Raw genomic sequence first — 20,027 nt, forward strand, 5'->3', positions numbered from 1 at the left:
GTATTTTAAGTCAGACATTTCCAACTCGGTTCTCTCTTCTGTCACGTTTTTATCACTATGGCCTAAGGTTGAGACGAACCCCCTCCTGCAGACTTTGATCCCATAGCCCGTGTCCTGACACGGTTGGGAGAATTATGGGGCCAAAGGACAGAGAGCATCTCCTGGTGGCTGGATGTGCCAGGAAGACCTTCACTGATGGAATTCATCCCACAAATACTACATCCATCCCGCCTCTCTCCCAGGAGGAAGAGAACAGATTGTAACACACGCTCCTGGAACAAATCGGCACGAGGAGATGGCCTTCTGCCTGGGCAGACACACTCGGCGAAGGCCCCTAAAGGCCAGGGAACACTGACCAACATCTTACAGAAGTGCTTGGACATTTACAAGGCACTGTCACAAACATCTTCCATGAGTCTTAAAAAAAAAAGCTCATCTATGAGAGGCAATTAGCATTAATCCCATTTTATGAATGAGGAGATTAAAGTCTGGTCTTCAAGTGATTATTAGATACTGAAACCAGTGACAATGAATGTGAGTTCCAGCAGGTAAGGGACAGTGTCTTTTGTGTCCTTTTCTTCTTTTAAAAATTCACTGCTGCAGTCCCAGCCTCTGGCAACATGCCTGGTACATAGTAAGTAATCGATGAATAACTGTCAAGTCAAGGAGTGAGGTGACTGGACCAAGATCCCACAACAAAGCAGGGGCGGCTTTTAGACCCTCTGACATTCAATGCCACGCCTGTGATAAAGTACTGTAGGAAAAAGGGAGTTAGACTTGCAGAGAAGCGTGTGGCTGGTGAGGAGACGGTGGGGAAAGCACCAACATCTATTCTCCGACAGACACCACCGTACGATGTGGAATTTCTTTCGAAACTGTCTAGTGTATGGGGCCGGAAAATGGGATGCACTACAATTAGCAAAAGAAAATACCTCGTGGAGAGGTGCAGAGCCCCGTCATAATTTACACTGGCAGACAATGCAGATCTCTAAGTGTACGGCTTCTGCTCCATGACTAATTAATGAGGTGCAGAGCTGCCCGGAGGAAGGCGGCCATGCTGACCATGTCAGTCTTGTGGGGCAGGAGAGGGCTGAGGTCTAGGAAGGTAGACGATTCCTTTAACATACAATGCAGCCAGTCCAAAGAACAAAACAGGGACAGAAGGTTTGCAGAAGTGGGAGCAAAAACTTCAGAGAGAAATGGGGTTAGCAACCCTTTGGTGTCTTGGAGAGGCAAGTCTCAATTATTTCACCGACCTCATCAAATGCGTATTTTTGTTTTGTTTTGTTTTTGCACTGACTGTATGTTTATTTAATCAGCCGACGGAATTCTCAATGAATGTGGATGCAAATGCATGCATACAACCTAGAGAAAAGTGCAGTGAGACAGTCGCAAAGCCAGAGGACCAAAGGGAGGGGGGGGGAAAAAGACAGCCTCATTCTTGGTGGGCGATGCCCTTCTCACTCACCTTCTCTGCATAGTATAAGGTCACCCCTCCCCACCAGGCGCCCAAGCTGCTGTCAGAGGAGGTAAACAACAGCCACAGGGTGGCCACACAGAGCAAGCCCCAAACAGGGACACAGAAAGCCGTTCCTTGTAGCATCTTCACAGGTCTTTACCCCAGAGATACAGGAGGCAGGAGGGCGAGGTACCCACCGCGATGGAGGTTTCCCGGAGCACATCTCTCTGCCTTCCCCAGAGAAACAGCAACGGGGCCAGCTCTTCCCGCCCCCCACCTCACGTCTTCACTTAAAGGAACAGACGTTAAAGGAAGACAGTCAGTCACCACCTACCGTTCGATTTTTCACTATCTGCAGGTTTCATCTGAATGGGATGATGCATCTAAAAATAGAAAAGTGAGAAAGTAAGGCAGATTGAACAAACAGTCTCAGAAATCCCACGCTATTCAACACGACTACTGACATTGTTATAAGGGCACGTAAATAATAACGAGACCTCTCACAGTTAAAACGAGCTACCTTAAAATGCAAGCATGTGTTTGATGTTCAGCACCAGGATACTTTTAAGTCCCGGGGTGCTGTGACATGGTATCTTAACACGTGGGCTTTGCAGTCAGACTCAAGTTCAAAACCTGGTCCTGCCATTCAATATGGTTTCTGCCTGGATCTTACAGGTAATTCTGGTTCTGCCATTCATTACAACTACGTGACCTCCGGCAAGCGTCTTAACTCCTCTGAGCTGCAGTCTCCTCATCTGCGAGCTGGAGGTGACCCCTGCATAGTAGGGCCGTGAGAATTACCTGAGAAAATGCATGTGACGTGCTTAATGAACGGGGCATAGAAATAAAAATAGTTATTGTTATTTTGTATTATTACAAATTTAAACACAGATGATGTTTTTCTTCTGGCCGTTCTATGTCTGCTGCATGGCTGTTTTTTGAGTTCTGAGTAATCTAAAGGTCGACCAGTTGATTGATTTGAGGTGCCATTATCCCATTTTTATTAAACACGAAGTGTGAAACAGGAAATGCAGAGGCACCGAAAGAATGGAAGGAAGGAGAAAGGGGGGCAGGAGGAAAAGCGGGAGTGAGGGGCTTCCGATCACATGTAGGAGGAGGAAGCGCCTGAGACAAAGGGGAACCAAGATCCTGCATCGTGGCAGAACAAGATGCTCTACGGTTCTTTAAACGATGCCAATCACATCATTGTGCGTGACCTGAAGATCTGCAGAGCACAGAAAGCTGCCACCATTTCCAATTAAAATAAATTCCTCAAATGACTTTCATGGGTTCTCTTGCTTCATATTTCATCCTACCCCAAGGAACGTCGCAGCCACAGGGTAGATGGAATCAGTGGCTGTGCAAATGCTTTTATTATAATGGGCCCTATTCTCTCTGAACCTTTAATTTCCCCAGTGGACTTCCCTTACTTGCCAGCCACAGCTCTGGGCTTTATCTAATTGAAATGAAAGGGGATTGGTACTGGGCTCTGGCACTGAAATGATGGGAAATGATTATCAGGCGGTCGAGACCACGTGCACCTAATGCCTGCCAGGGTCTTCAAAACACAAGAGGAAGAGGTAAGAGGGAGCGGTATCAGGGGACAAGAGGCTAAATAATTCAGAGCTGCTTCATTTATTCTCAACGGCAAGATGCTCTTATGCACAGAACACAGGCCTGGAGTTGTGGGGTCTACTTGTATTCTCACCCCACTCATTAACATGCTCAATTTGTAGAGAAGAGACTAGCATGAGAATGGAATGCTTAGGAGTCAGTAAGTCGACCTGCCTTTTAAGAAAAGGTGCTGTGGGAGCCCAGGGGAGCAGATACCTCATTCTGCCTGGTGAGGGAGGTGGGGGGATTTTGGCAAAGGGCCTACCTGCTTCGAGTCCTAAAGGCTGGTTGGACTTGCCAGCAGAGGAAGGGGGTGGCCCTTGAAACGAATGGACAACCCCACACAAGGACACCGTGGTGAGAAAGCCCTCAGTCCTCCTGGAGGGAGTCCACAGTGTGAGGGCGGAAGGCACGAGAAGGGGCTGGCAGGGCGGCCAGCATCCAGGCCTTAGAGGATCCCACGTGCTAAGGAGCTGAAATTTCCTCTAAAAGTCAACGATCAGGCATAGAATATTTAAGGAGCAAGGCAACGAGATCCCATCTGCGTCCTTGAAAAGTTATTTTTGGCTGCAGTGTGGAGGATGGATGGTAGAAGAGAGACACAGGAGGCAGGGAGAACAGTTAAGAGGCTACTGCAACAGCCCACGTATAGCAGGGAAGGTCTAAACCTCAGAGGTTACTGGCTGGTTGTAGGGATGAGGGGGCAGCGGGACCCCAGGCCTGGACAACTGAATGTGTAGTGGGATCACTGCCTATTCATTTCACTTTTGTGTCCTATATATAACGTTGTGTCCTGTATATAACTGCCTAAATCGGGAAAACACAAGAGAGCAGTTCGGGGAGGGGGTGTAGAGACTGATGGGCACAGGTCAGGACACGCTGCATTTGGGGTGAAGTTGGAAATGTGGGTTTTGAGCTGTTGCGACAGCTCTGGGAGGTGGCGGAAGCCCCAGGCGTGGCTGAACTGTCCAGAGAGGGAAATGCAGAGTGAAGAGAGACAAGAGCCAGGGGCAGAACCGTGGAGAACAGCCAGGAAGGGGAGTCTAAGGGGGACAGAGCAAAGGGCCATCCAGAGAGGCAGGAGCAGAAGAGCTGGCCCCACTGGAGCCATGCAGGGAGTTCCAAGAACAAGGCGATGGTCAGAGCAAGTGCTCTTAGACGCTACGATGAAAACGCCCCAGTATCCTTCCGGGTTTGGCAATACAAAATTTTTTTTTTTTTTAAGGGAATTTATCAACACAGTTTCTGTTGGGTGGTAGGGGCCAAAATGCCAGCTTGTAGGCAGCGGGAGAGTAACAGGAAAGGGAACAGCTGATATGAGAAATGCAGACAACTATTTCAAGAAGATTAGCTCTAAGTGGGGAAGACAGGAGGCTCGGTGGAGGATGGGGGAGGAGGATGGGGCCGGGGTCTCTCCTTTCCAGATAGGAAAGACCTGTAACAGGTCAATGAGCTGAAAAGAATCCAATGAGATTCACAGGTTCAAGGGATAGGAGACAAGAGATAAGTGTACCAACGTTATGTATAGGACACAAAAATGAAGTGAAGGGCTCTTGCCCTTGGGAAGATGCCGACCCAACATGGTCGTTGATAGGCACGTATGTAAAGGGGAAAAGATGGTGACCAGCATCAGAAAAGCAGCACAGAGAGAGTGCCGTGAGCATTCAGATCCATCTGTGACACGCACGGAGGACTGGAGGAGGAAATCTGGGAGCAGTAAGGACAGAATCATTCGACTCTAAAGCTGCAAAGGGCCCTGGGAATCATTCCATCCAATGCTCTCAATGTACAGGTCTGAAGGGAATAAGTGACTTCACTAAGGACACACAGATGGTTAATGACAGAGTTGGGATCAGAAATCTAAGCTCCCTACTCTTAATCCAGTGCCGATTCCCCCAAACCACACTGCTTCCCCCCAAAATGCCCAACATGGGATTTGGACTTATGAGCCTATGATGAAGAACTGCAGGCTTCACTCACTGCAGGCACCAGACAGACACTCAGTTGAAGGCGCCAGCAGTATCCCCTTGGGTGAAAGTAATCTTCCTCTGCCCTCGCATCACGCTTTATCTCTGGAGCTTTAAGACGGGTATTAAACGGAGGCTTGACTCTGGGTTTTCCTGCTGCTGCTGAGAGAATTAGCTTTGATTCTGACCTAAGACTATCCAGGCTCAGGAATGTAGCAGTGGTAGCTACAGCCACTGCAGACTTGAACTTGGTTTTGGTCTTTCTGGGGCTCTGAAGGGAAAAAAAGTCAACCTCACAGAGATCTGGATTGTCAGACCAAGGTGAATTCTGAATGGTGGTCACCCTACTCCAGCGATGTTCTGAAGACAATTTAGATAACATATGTAAAGCGCCGTGACCTTCTTGGAGAGAGGTATTCAATCAGGACTGTATTAAGAATGGCTCATTACCACGAACAGTTCATCTGAGTTACAAATTCCTGATCAGACACAGGACGTAAATGTCAAGGAAGACAAAAAAAAAAAACACATGGTTTGGAGGAGTCGTTCTCATAATGTGTGTCACTTCTTCAAAGTCTCATGATTCCAAGAACTTTGGGAGATTTGTTGAGCGGAGTAGGGAAGTTATTGTAAAGGAAGGGGTATTCTAGTTTAAACGTTCAAATTATAATACAGGGATTCTTTCCCTGTAACAGGAAATGATGTCAAAGATTTGACCCAGTAGGATGCTAAGACCACTCACACATTCGCTTATTTCTGCTTTGACCAGATGATCTGTTACGTGGTGGGAATGATGGGTGAAAAAGAGTTCTGGTCATGGTGGAGTATGTAACGCAAGGATGAGACAGACAGACCAGCCGTTTCTCACGTGCAGTGTGGGAACTCAGAAGAGACACACCCCACACAGTCAAAGGAACGGCAAGAAGGCATCTCAGCTGAAACCATGGTCAAGTTAGATCTTGAAGGGCTCTAACCAGGACTTGAGTGAAGGGCATTTCAGGGAAGGAACAACAAATTTGAAGGAACAGAGTAAGAGAAACTAAGTCATGCTGTTCCTGAAGAATGATGATGGGACATTCTAACCAACAGAGGAAGCAATCGATGTCGCCAGAGCTCACTCACCAAACACAATGTAAATGAAGCGTGACAAGACCAACAGTGAGGGATACATTCCTGGATCGGAGAAGTTCAAGTACAGGGAAAACAATGCACATCTCAGCCCTGAATCAGAACTGCCCTGGACTGGCAGCCAGAGGCTCATGGCCTTCCTCAAGGACTGAAGGTGACCCCCATGGTGTCAAGAACTGAAGCCTGACAACAGTGCTTCTGTCATGACGGGGAACTGGCACCTCCAATCCCAGAGCTGGAGGGGCCGGAGGTCAGAGGTCTGCACCTTGCTCTGCAGAGCGGATGGCGGGGGCGGGGGCGATGGCAGCAACAGGAGGAAGGGCCCGAGAACTTGGCCATCACCCTTCCAATCTCCTAACGTCCCACCAGATGCAAGGGACCCTCAGAGTTGAGGGTTGGGGCTGGATCCCTCCTCCTTCTGTCTATGGCGAGTGAGCACATCCTCTTCAAGAATTCTCCCAAGGAGTCTCCTAAGAGGCATGTTATTTTTTAAATTAATTTTTATTGGAGTATAGTTGATTTACAATGTTGTGTTAGTTTCAGGTGTACAGCAAAGTGAATCAGTTATACACATACGTATATCCACTCTTTTTCAGATTATTTTCCCATATAGGTCATTACAGAGTACTGAGTAGAGTTCCCTATACAGTAGGTCCTTATTAGTGATCTATTTTATATATAGTAAGTGTATATATGTCAATCCCAATCTCCCAATTTATCCCTCCCCCCGCTTTCCCCCTTGGTAACCATAAGTTTGTTTTCTACATCTATAACTGTTTTGTAGGTAAGTTAATCTGTACTTTTTTTTTTTAGATTCCACATATAAGTGATATCACATGATATTTGTCTTTCTCTGACTTACTTCACTCAGTATGACAATCTCTAGGCCCATCCATGTCACTGCAAATGGCAGTATTTCATTCTTTTTTGTGGTTGAGTAATATTCCATTGTATATATGTTAAGAGGCATGTTAATTATACTGAGGCTGCATTATTAATGCAGTTAATTATACTGATGCTGTTTAACTCCAGCCATCACCAATGGATGAGTTAACCACCTTTCACGTGAGACTCCATCATCACACTGGATCAGCTGCGTCTGAAAAGACCTTCACTGGTCTGTATTGTCATGATTTGTCTACTTGGTCAGAGGAGTCTAGGCATTTTGTAACCTCCGGCCTGTGACACTGACAGGGTAGCTTCCCTGAGGGCTGGAGAAACAGCAGCAGTGAGTCTAAGACTTGAGTTCAACTCAGCTGCCCTTGGAGCGAACTTTGACCACAACAGGGCTCTGGTTGTCTCACACCAGGCTCCCCTGTGGCAGAGCCTGTCCCAGGGAGGCAAAATCAAGTGTTTTGGAAACAGATCCTGGTTCCTGGCGGTACATTTGACTTAACAGAGTTCATCAAGTTTACGTTGCAATGAAGAAAGCCTTCCAAACCCACTTCCTTGAAGATTTCTTTGTACGTGAATTTCTTTTGCATTTTATTACAGAACAATGACATCTTGCCTCATGTTCCACAGTAGGGTACTGGGTAACTTGTTGGTTTCTATTTAGCCCTACTTACTTAAAGGCAAGTGAAATCTATAAAACAGATAAACAACAAGGATTTACTGTATAGCACAGGGAACTATATCCAATATTTTGCAATAAATTATAATGGAAAAGAATAAAAAAGGAATATAAATACATACATATATATGTATAACCAAATCACTTTGCTATACACCTGAAACTAACGTAATATTGTAAATCAACTACACTTCAGTTAAACAAACAAAAAGCAAAGGAAATCTAATGAAAGGGGGGATTGCAAGAGCTCCCTCCCTCCCTCTGGGGCGGGTACTGGAGTCAAGCAGCTTCCGGAGAAATCGCTGGTTTACTTCCCCTGACATCTGTATTCAGTTTCGATCACATGCTTAGGGCACTGTGACTACAGTCCCCTGAGCTGCCGTTTCCCGGGGGTCTGATTAGGGTCTCACCATATGCAGGCCACTCCTCTCTGGCTTGGGCTGGTTTTCATCCCACACCTCCTCTCTTGTGGGAAGCTGTGAGTGTCGGAGGGCGCCAGCCTCCAGCACCAAGCCTCACCCTTCATCCTGCCTCCTAATGATGAATGAGTGGCCTCTGGTCCTCTTTCTGCTTCTCTGCCACATACACATGGGGTCCCAGAATTGAGTTCCCTTACTGTTGATAGGACCTGCTGCTTCTCACTCCTGAACGCGTTTACCTCGGATGCGTGACCCGGGGGCCCAGCTGTGGCTCAAGGAAATGAAGGTGAGGACATGGCTGTGGGGCACAGGCATCCCCCAAAGCCTGTGGGGGTGACAGCACGTGGAGGGAGCTGCAGGGGCCCCGTTACGAGTCCCATCACATCCCAGAGACAGAGACGCTGCTGGGCCACAAGCACCAGCATCCACGAATCAAGTTCTCTGGAGTCGCACAGTCTACCAGGTCAGCGAGATTTCTCCAGATCTCTCTGCCTTAATCCTGTGATGGCTACGGGGGCGATTCTGAGTTGAAATAGCCAGTGTTAAGTTAAGCCAGGTGGAGGCCGGAAGATAGAAGACCCGGGTGAAGGTGAGTTGGCCGGTTCCTCACACACAGGAGAACGCATGTTGAAACTTGTTTAACTCCAGCCATCACTGATGGATGAGTCAACCACCTTTAACATGAGACTCAATAAAACAAGCCATTTTTAACCTGAAATGGGTTTTACAGCGTCACTGTTACGCACACCATTACTAAACCCATCCTGACACCTAGAACGAACAGCCGTGATGGCACATGCTCTAGGCTTACTGCCCATAAAATATTTAAAGGGAGAAACAGAGGGGGCGGGAAGAAGTGGATGCACGGAAGAGCCACCCGCCAACCAAATGAGAAAACGAACGGACTCCAGCCCTGAGAGACGAACTGGGATTTTCCTTTTGCTCCCTGACAATGCAGATGTGACTCACGCAGAAGATACTTGGTATCTTGTTGGAGAGTGGACTGTGAGATACCAAAGGCACCCATGCTTCCTGAATTTTTCTCAAAAAAGTTTTGTAAACGGGCAAAAATAAGTTTCAAAAGAACTGTCGCCAACTGGATGCATGCCATCCCCCCAAAGGAAATTGTGTGTCTTGTCAAGGGGTCCTCTATGACCATAAGGTACTCCCAGAGCTACAGAGGCTCCCCTACCTCTCTAGGTAGGAAATTCTGCCATTTCCGTCACTGTCTTTTATGCTCTGCGTAAAGGAGACTGGGAAGAAACAAAGGGAGTTTTAGGAATGTTGACTTATCATATTGAATAAGGACTTTTGAATTTCTCTGATTGTTGAAAATGGTGACATCGCTAAACTTGCAAAAGCATCTTTAATAGAGTGACGCCTCTGAACGAATAGAGATGACAGAAGTCATGTGTTGGATGGGTCTAAACCAGCTTTTATCATCAGGACGAAGCTGGTTTTGGAGCTCCCTGCCACACTTGTTAAGTGAAGTGGACAATTTAGGCAATTTTGGTGAAAACTGAGGAAATCTTCCCTGTGCTCTCAATTTTTCTGTGCTAATAACTAAGCACTGCTGTAGGCTCTTTATGTATGCTAACTAATTTAATTCTCACAACAGCCCTGACATAGATGTGAATGAGGAACTTAAGGGGTGGGGGAAGGTGGAGGGAGAGGGAAAGAAGGAGGGAGACAGGGAGAGATTAAAGAACTTGGCTAAGGCATACAGGAAGTCAGCAGTGGAGCTGGGATTCGTGGGACTGTCTCGGGCTGGAGCATAAACCCCCAGCCACTCCTCCACACCGACCCTACCCCTAGCATATCCTAGCTGTGCTGTGAAATGGTGGTTTCTAAGAACCGAGAGCATTACCAAAATTCCTTTTCCATACTGGGCCATCTCAATCTATAGGGTACTTTCCAATTAGAAACTTATATATGAATGTGTGTAGCATACATGTGTACGTGTATATATATGTTTTTATGTATTTCACTTGCACATATGAAATACATATTTTAAAAGCTTATTTAAATGAAAAAAACCAATAAAAAAAGCCCAGTTCACCTATTTTTCCCACCGCTCACCCCCTGCCTCTGGAAACCACCTATCTATTCTCTGTATCTATGAGCTTTTTTTTAATCTTTAGATTTCACATATAAGGGAGATCATACAGTGTTTGTCTGACTTATTTCACTTAGCACAATATCTTCAGGGCCCATCATGTTGCCCAAAGGCAAGATCTCATTTTTTTAATGGCTGAATAATATTTCATTATATGGTATATGTGTGTGTGTGTGTATATATATATATATATGTGTGTGTGTGTGTGTGTGTGTGTATATATATGTGTGTGTGTGTGTGTATATATATACACACACACATATATATACATACATATTTATATATGAAACAACTTCTTTATCCATGCATTCACCCAACCCTTAGGTTGCTTCCATATCTTGGCTACTGTAACTAATGCTGCAGTGAACATGGGGGTGCAGGTATCTTTTTCGAGTTAATGTTTTTGTTTCTTTCAGATAAATACCTAGAAGTAGAATTGATGTATCATATGGTAGTTCTATTTTTAATTTTTTGAGGAACCTCCACATTATTTTTCACAGTGGCTGCATCAATTCACATTCCCACCAACGGTGGACAAAGGTTCCCTTTTTTCCACATCCTCACCAACACTTGTTATTTCTTGTTTTTTTGGTAAGAGCCATTCTAACAGGTGAGGTGATAGCTCACTGTGGTTTTGATTTGCAGTTCCCTGAAGAATACTGATGCTGGGTATCTTTTCATGTGCCTGTTGACCATCTGTATGTCTTCTTAGGAAAAATGTCTATTCAGATCTTCTGCCCATTTTTTAATCAGACTTTTTTTTTTTTGCTACTGAGTTTATGAGTTCTCTGTATATTCTGGATATTAATCCCTGGGATATATGATTTGCAAATATTTTCTCCCATTCAGCAGGTTGCCTTTTTGTTTTGTTGATAGTTTCTTTTGCTGTGCAGGAGCTGATTTTCAGCGTGACGTAGGCTCACTCATTTATTTCTGCTTTTCTTGCCTTTGCTTTTGGTGTCAGTATCCAAAAAGTCATCATCAAGAGCTATGTCAAGGAGCTTGCTACCTATGTTTTCTTCTAGGAGTTTTATAGTTTCAGGCCTTATGTTAAAATCTTTCATCCATTTTGTTAATCTCTGTGTATGGTGTAAGATGGTGGTCTAGTTTCAGTTTTGGCATGTGGCTGTCCAGTTTTCCCAATACCATTTATTGAAGAGATTGTCCTTTCCCCATTGTACATTCTTGGCTCCTCTGCTGTAAATTAACTGACCATATATGTGTGGGTTTATTTCTGGAGTCTCTATTCTGTTCCATTGATCTATGTGTCTGTCTTTATGCCAATCCCATACTCTTTTGATTACCTCAGCTTTGTAATATACTTTGAAATAAGGGGCATGTTGCCTCCAGCTTTATTCTTTCTCAAGATTGCTTTGCCTATTTGGGGTCTTTTGTGGTTCCATACAGATTTTAAGACTGTTTGTTTCTGTGAAAATTATCATTGGAATTTTGATAGGGATTGTGCTGAATCTGTAGATTGCCTTGGGTAGTATGGACATTTTAACAATATTAATTCTTCCGATCCATGAGCACAGAATACCTTTCCAATTATTTGTGTCTTCTTCCATTTCTTTCATTGATGTCCTGTAGTTTTCTATATACAGGTCTTTCACCTCCTTGGTTAAATTTATTACTAGGTATTTTATTATTTTTGATGCAACTGTAAATGGACTGTTTTCTTAATTTCTCTTTCTGATATTTCATTACTAGTGAAGAGAAACACCACAGATTATTGTGTATTCATTTTAAATCTTGCAACTTTACTGATTTTGCTCATTAGACCTAACAGTGTTTTGATGGAGTCCAGGGTTTTCTCTATATAATATCATATCATCTGCAAATAGTAAGAGTTTTTATGAAAAAAATGAAGATAACTTAAGGGACTTACAGGATAACAAAAGGACTAACATTCACATTCTAGGTGATCCCAGAAGGAGAACAGAGAGACAAAGGGGCAGAATTATTATTTAAAGAAATAATGGCTAAAAGCTTCCCTAACCTGGGGATGGAAATAGACATCCAGATCCAGGAAGCCCAGAGAGTTGCAAATAAGCTTAACTCAAAGACAGCCACACAAAGGCACACTGTAATTAAAATGTCAAAAGTTAAAGACAAGGAGAGGCTATTAAAAGCAGCAAGAGAAAAACAACTTGCTATGTACAAGGGAGCCCCCATAAGACTATCAGCAGATTGTTCAGCAGAAACATTGCAGGCCATAAGTGAGTGGCACAATATATTCAAAGTGATGACAGGAAAAACAAAAACAAAAAAACTTCCAACCAAGACTACTCAACCCAGCGAAGTTATCATTCAGAATTGAAACAGAGGTAAGGAATTTTCCAGACAAGCAGAAACCAACTGAATTCAACAATACATTAAAAAGGTCATACACCATGATCAAATGGGATTTATTCCAGGGATGCAAGGATGGTTCGACATCTGCAAATCAGTCAATGTGATACACCGTATGAACAAAATGAAGGGTAAAAATCGTATGATCACCTCAGTAGATGCAGAAAAAGTATCTGACAAAATTCAACATCCATTTATGATTTAAAAACTCTCAATAAAGTGGGTACAGAGGGAATGCACCTCAATATAATAAAGGACATACATGACAAGCCCACAGGTAACATCATACTGAACAGCGAAAAACGGAAAGCCTTTCCTCTAAGGTCAGGAACAAGACAAGGATGCTCACTCTTGCCACTTCCATTCAACACAGTACTGGAAGTCCTGGCAAGAAAAATGAGGCAGGAAAAAGAAATAAATGACATCCAGATTGGAAAAGAGGAAGTAAAATATTTTAAATTAGCCTCAGAACAAAGAAGATTGTCTAGATTTTCTCTACGAAAAAGGAAGGAAAGAAAACTTACAAGCCTGCCACGATTCAAAGAAAAAAACAGCCGTATAGCTGTATTAGGAAAGTATAGCTCCAATCTATGTGCCATTTGACCACAAGGGAACTATATGCGCTAATCCAGATAGATTAAATGCTAGTTTTTCTACAATCCCTTCAGGCCACTTAAAATAGACGTGCAAAATGGAATTAGACTCTGAGGTTCGTTTCATGGGCCAAGTTATCCAAAATGTTCTATACCTATGTTGATGAGAAACAAATTGATAACAAGCAAAATTAGCTGTCAGTTATTCTACGAGAGGAGAATAAGAGTTTTGAATCACTGACATTAACTGGTCCTACATTTTGTGGTTTCTTCATAAAAAAAGTGTTAGTGCAAAAAAGTACACTGGAATCTATAAAATCAATCAAAGTGTAGACCACTTATTGGATAAGTCGGCATTTACAACAATAGGCATCGGTATTTGGCTTTATGCTAACTGACTGGATTGTACAATGCCTGTTTATCTGAATACTGCTTTGGAAATTCTGGATGACACTGAGTAGGCAGTCGCCTTCTGAAGATGCAGATTCCTTGGTGGAAGCAGTGTATGGGATTCCTCTATGCCTTGAGTCACGGTACTATTCCAAATTGCTCCTCTGTGCATCTCTATTAACTAAGTTAACAGAGTACGTGCACAGAAAACTTACAACCAATATTTGCTGACGTATATTTTTATAAAAGTGACCAAAGAAGAAAAGGGGATTTGAATGTGACAATAACAAAGAAACGTAAGTGATCCTTTATCTTCCCATGGCAAATCACAACCAGGGGGAAAAAGCCTAGAGTGGAAGTAAATGACTATTTCTTCCTAATAGCCATTGATACATGGGACGTGCTCAAAGCACTGCCTGCATAGTATGTGCCCAGTAAAGTTATCATTATCATTATTATTTTACAAAGCAAAAGGATTTCCCTGAGGGAAAAAGGAAAAGGTCCCATTCAAAAGCTGAGAGAACATACTAGAAGGAACAGCCTTTCTTGGTCACATGGGAAGTATACAGATAATACTGTATACTTTCTCCATATATACTAACAACCCAGCGAGGGAAAACAACCTACAGAACCCAGAATTATATGTCTGCTTTGGCTTCTCAGGCTCGAAGGCAGCCTTTTTTTTTTTTTTTTGCTGTAATGACACTAGCTATTTACATTTCTGTTACAATCGGGTGGTACACTAGAGGGGAGAAGTCAAGCAGTGAAACCATTTAGTCCTGGCAAAAAAAAAAATAAAATAAATAAAATAAAATACTGCAGGAAAATTAGATTACTCTGGGTGGAATTCTATGAGGGGAGTTGGAGTCTGTTATGGTGATTAAGTCATCATTTCTGACAGATTACTCTAATCGGCTGTCAAATAGCATTCCCCAACCCCATCTGTAACTTGGCGTCCTCGCTACTCAGCCTATGTTACCTTCTGTATATAGAACACATACAAACAAGAGGAGGTAGGGCCCGGCATTTACCACACTCATTAGCTATAATTTGGTTCTGTGTTTTCATACTAAATAATAACACGAGCTTCCATTTTGCTTTATTTATTCTTAAAATGAGAAGAAAAATGAATAGGCTCAAAATAGGAGGCATGGAACGTGCATGAAAAATCGCTGTCATAACAAAAAGCAAGCGGAAGGCTTTTCGAAGCATTGCTGTTTAAGAAGAATGTTAATGCTTTATTAGTTTAATTTTTCTTGGAACTATTCTATTACTCAGAGAGGTAAATCTACGACACTTTTTAAACCTCTTGTCAGAGTTGGTGCCTCATTAGCTGTGATTTCAGTAGAAGGTATTATTACTGTGTTTGGCAGTATTATTGTAAACAGAAAGCAATTTCTTTGATAAGATTTTGGTTCTTCCCTCTGTCACTGCATCTTTGGGATGGAATAAACAAATGATCCAATTAGTTGAGCTCCCAAATAGATATGGTGAAAAGCAAAGCGAAACTAGTTAAAACTGAACGACAGTATTTAGCTTTTCTAGAATCCTCTGTTTAGATCTACCTGTTTTAACGACAGAAGACGGGAGCACCTAGAACTACTTTGAAAATGGAGATAAGTGGAAAGACTTAATGTAAGAAGAGGTGTGTAGGATTACAGCGCTGCTCAGGCAATGCTATGACAATCACGAGCGCAGCAAAGACCACACAAGGATTTTGGGTGACGCTTAGAGTATAACCACTCCCGATTAATAAGCCAAAATTTACAACATACAGATATCCTTTCTAACCACGATTTCATTCTGATTGTGGAACTGTCTTCCAAAATCAACGATGGATGCTCCAAGTTATTCTTCCAGATGTTACCCAGATGTTACATTAGACACGCTCTCTAATTGAGTCAGGAAAATACACGCTGAAATAACAGTGCCTGACCTGGCCACGGAGGAGTGATTTAATGATCTGGTATTTCCCTTACATTTCCCATACAATGGTTCTTCAGGCCACAAACTTAGTATAACCTCGCATTTTAAGACAAATGAGTCTGGTTTAAACATAAACGGTCCTTTTGACAATAGCCTCGACCCATCATGACCACCTTTGGGCTCAGCTCGCACATGGCCTTGGCCTAAACCAGAGCCCAGCCCGCTGGGCTCGTGGTGCCTCCCCCTCCCCAACCCCTGGCTGTTTCCAGATGGTCACCATTACCCAGTTCTCAACACCCTGTGAACTGGGGGAAGCAAGGCCTGCAGACTGGAGAGCGGACGGCATCGCCCCTCCCTCGCTGACCTGCACTCTGGGTGCAGATGCCCGTTTTGTTTAACCGGCCCTTCTGCCTGGGCCCACAGGGCCTGCAGACTCCTAGTACCCGGTTCGGAATCTTAGCCAAACTGTTTTAGCCAATCTTAGCCAAGCTGTTTCCTCCCCCGATCTCTCCACCCCCTTCCCAGGACTCAACTCAGTTCCTGACAATTCCTGGTACTGCTTCCTAGGATTATCTCTGCTCAATTCCAGCCACACCCCTGCCTCATCCCCATAGGAAATATCCTTTGGACAGTGAAAACTGCCCACATTGCACTTGGGTTTCGGTCATTCACTGGAAACATCGGTGCTGGGCTGAACTTGGTGCTGAAGAAGCATCATCTCAGGGATGGGAGCAGCCTCCGGGTCTGCGTTTCCAGACCCCTCATGGAACCAATACCCTGGCTAAACTGGCTTACTTTTCTGCCTCTTGGAATTCTCACTTTAGATCTGTCTCCACCAAATTTCTTTTTCACTCCGGCTCACTCAGATTCCTGCAGTGGTCTCCATGCACTATGGTCCTTGTCTCCCAGACCATCATACACACTGCTGCTTTATTTATTAATCTGACGAAAAAGCAGGTGTAATCATGTCTCTGTCCTGTTCAAAAACTTTCAATTATCTGCCAAATTAAATTCCAGCTCCTTGGCCTGTCTTTCAAGGAACTCCATGCTTTGCCCCCAAGTTACCTTTTCAGGCTTACTTCTCATCATTGCTCTACATATTTCCCTTCTCTTCCAGTCAAACTGGAGAACTCCCTCTTCCCGGTACTTCTGCCATAGGCTCACCCACAAAAAGGCATCATGACCCTTCCCCTGCATCTACACAGAGTATTTTCCTTGACAATATAACCGCTTTATATCTGTTACACAGAAACACCGATATGTCAAGTTATTAGGTTGATCATGTGAAACTGCCGTTTTTGTAGACTGACAATGGTTGAATGGTGACAGTTTCATACAGCACAACCTCCTATATTGCACAGCAAGGAACTGTATTATCTTCATTTCAGATGTCTCATAAGAAGCCCTACACATTCAGTTTATGTGGGCTACCTCCTTTGTCAGGCCTGGAGAGCTTTCCAGTAATTCATCTGCAATATTTACCAACTGTATGAGTTCAACTAAACATCAACTTGATGATGTAAGATAGCACTACCCTCTAAACCAACCGTGGAGTTGATGGGCAGTTCGTGTGCAACCCAAGACACCGTTTATCTACTCTTAGTAGCTTGTTAAGATCAGCGATGCTTTATCCAGTAATCTCCAGTTTCCTTTCAACTCTAAGGCAAACCAAAACCACCACCACAACGCCCCTCTAACAAGCAAATCTTTAAAACCTCTGGTTCAAAATTAACTCGGAATATTTAAGCCAACTGTATTTTATCTTGAACCTTCTGACAGGGTAGAGGCGTTTCATCCAATCAACAGAAAAGCGCCACTGAACTCTGTATTCTAACGCTGCGCTGCAGCTGAGTCTCCGAGTTCCGAGTTGTCTGAGTTGCTTTGCCAGCCACGTTTATTAATTAGTGTCTAACATTTCCATCTCCTGCAAGTTGCAACCTCTCATAAAAAATGCATGATTTGGTTGGCTTAGGAATGACAACTTCATTTACAACAGACAAATGCCATACCTCACTCAGCAGCCTCTTCCCATTTATTTATTTAACTACCTCCATGGCCTTTGGGATTTGTACTAAGTGAAGGAAAGGAGATAACTAGTGTAATTTTCCTTTCTTAATGATGTTTAAGCAAAAATGATTAAATCTCTCTCTCTTTTTTTAAACAAACGAGAACTGGCTAAAAAAAAAATTCCCTACTAAAAATAGATGGCAAGTTTGAAAAAAAACGCCTTAAGGGCTATTTCATATTACCCATGTTTAAAATGCAAATCCATTAAACCTCCGAGCAAGACATTTGCTATTGTTTTCAGCAGCTATATTTATTCATCTCATCTTCTGCCGTGGTAACTAAACTTTGGTTGATATTTTGCCAAATGAAGATCTATCCTCCAGCGCTGCTAATTCTTTATGAGTTTGAGCTTAATATCACTGTCTCGTTTTGATTTCCATCTTCTATTCTAATGTGCGAGGTCATTTACCAACTTTGGAAGTTACTTGTTGGCAGAGCTTAGGGAAATTATGACAGTTCGATTGTTCTATAAATACCTTATCCGGAAGCTCAGTCTCTAGAGATCAAATTCAAGGCTTGGGCCTTGCAATATACGGCATGTGACCAAAGTTTAAATGGCAAAGGTAAACTTAGAAAGGGGATCCATGAGACAAGAATATGGGAGAAATTTATCCTAAGAGAATAAAATAAGAACCCTTCACTGACACTCGATCTGAAATGGCAAATCTACTTTGATGGTTTCTTACTTCTCCGGACGTGCTGTACTGAATGAGGGTCTGGGAAACCCAGGCTGCTTTATGTTTGTTTTCTAGTGGAAAGAACACCTCAGAATCATAAGGTCTGGGTTTGAACCTTGGCTTTGCCAATGCTAAGTACCTACAGTCAAACCGCTTGGCCTCTTTAAGCCCCAGGGAACTCATATTCGAAGCAAGGATCATATCAGAAAACTCATTGCGTGGTTGAGTCCATGTCTCACCCTGTGCTTCTAGTTTGCAGGGCAGGGGTCTACGTGACCCAAAGGATTGTGACAGATAACCAAAGAGCTGAGACTACATACCCCTGTCTTACTTGCACCCCACTAGTCTTCAAAGAACTCTTGAGATTGTTTGATATTGTGAGTGTCTATGAATAAAAGCTACCTCCTTGGGAATTCATTTATCCAACAAACTGTGGAGCTGGCGCCCATGGCACGAGGCATCACAGCGGCCTCTGAGAACATTCCTTCTCCAGGAATCTGGAGCTGTGTGTAGGAGAGACTGATACGGAAGCCGTCAGGGGAACAGAATACAGCAGGTGGGAGGGTGAATTTCAGCACAGACCACAGTGGATCACAAGGCAGGAGTATTTACTTCTACCTTCCGGGAAGCCTGAGACTGTGTTCTTACAGTGGGAACACAGTGTGTAAACAGAAGCCCAAGACAGAGGAAGGGACACGGTTCGGAGTTCCCATCTCACCCTCAAGACTCAGCAGTTATGTGTGTCCATTTTTTTTCTGCCAGAAGACACAACACAACGATGTTCACACACTCCCAGAGCGGCTGAGGGAAACCTGTAGCCCCCAGCGTCCTGAAGGTAATTCCACCCATCCGCTCGCCTTCAGGAAAGCACTTGGAAGACTAACGAGTGTAGTTCTTAGAGGGATAACTTCAAAAATTCCCCTAAGCTCTTCTGTGCTTTTATTAGCTGTGATGACAACGGATAAGGCCCAGTCGATGAAGAGAGCAAAATTCCAGAGCTGCTTCTCAGGTAGAACACAGATTTCCTCACTAATTAGAAATGGGGTCCAGGAAAGGGGAGGGACAGGAAGGAGAGAACTTGAGAATGATTTCAGCTACTTGTCTTGGTTGGACCGCCCATCCACGCAGGTGACACACGAAGAGGGCCTGGCTTGTGGAGGGGAGAGGATTTCAGTTTTGGAATTTCCTGTGGGTCAGTTGGATGGGACTTTCCAATTACAGACTTCGAATGTCCAGGTTTGGGGCCAGGCAGAAAAGTCTTATGTCAAGGTCAAGATTTGGGATCCAGTAGCCTACAGGAGGTAGAGGAAAGCCATGAGAACGTGTGACAGTGGGAGAAAACGACCCTAGGGTGTGGTGATGTCTAAGGCGTAGTCCCTTGCTTGCCATCTTTAGGAAGAACGTATGCTTTCATAAGTGTGTTGGTAATAATTTCTCTTCATTGTGTGATGAGGAACTGGGAAGGCACGCGGCTTGAGATGCCTTTCCATTCTCGTTTACACGCAGCTCTGCTCCGATCCAGCTTCTTCAATGTTCCAAGCTTTAGGCCAGATGCAGCCTCTCCTTTCAGAAATCAGTATTGGGCCTAGCCAGCTGGTGTATTTTTTTTCTTTCATTATTTAGAATTTTGTTAAAGTCGCAGCTCAATTTCCTCGTTCCCAGTAAAGCTTTTAAAAGTTACCTAACTGGAAATACTGAAGTATCTGCATTTCCATAAAACTCAAAGAGCCTATCATGTTTAGAGGA

At 43.8% G+C, this 20,027-nt stretch overlaps 1 protein-coding gene across 11 annotated transcripts in view; it reads right to left on the bottom strand.

The window, feature by feature from the left end:
• The window catches only part of CELF2 (CUGBP Elav-like family member 2), an 830,917-nt gene that overhangs the window by 82,533 nt on the left and 728,357 nt on the right, over positions 1-20,027 (bottom strand). For all 11 annotated transcript variants that reach the window (XM_033439192.2, XM_049705739.1, XM_012535222.3 and 8 more), the window contains one exon: positions 1,794-1,842. In XM_033439192.2, coding sequence (XP_033295083.1) covers positions 1,794-1,842 — 49 coding nt within the window. The remainder of the gene's footprint in view (positions 1-1,793; positions 1,843-20,027) is intronic.

The sequence above is a fragment of the Orcinus orca genome, chromosome 2 (genome assembly GCF_937001465.1).
Source record: "Orcinus orca chromosome 2, mOrcOrc1.1, whole genome shotgun sequence".
Classification (NCBI taxonomy): Eukaryota; Metazoa; Chordata; class Mammalia; order Artiodactyla; family Delphinidae; genus Orcinus; species Orcinus orca.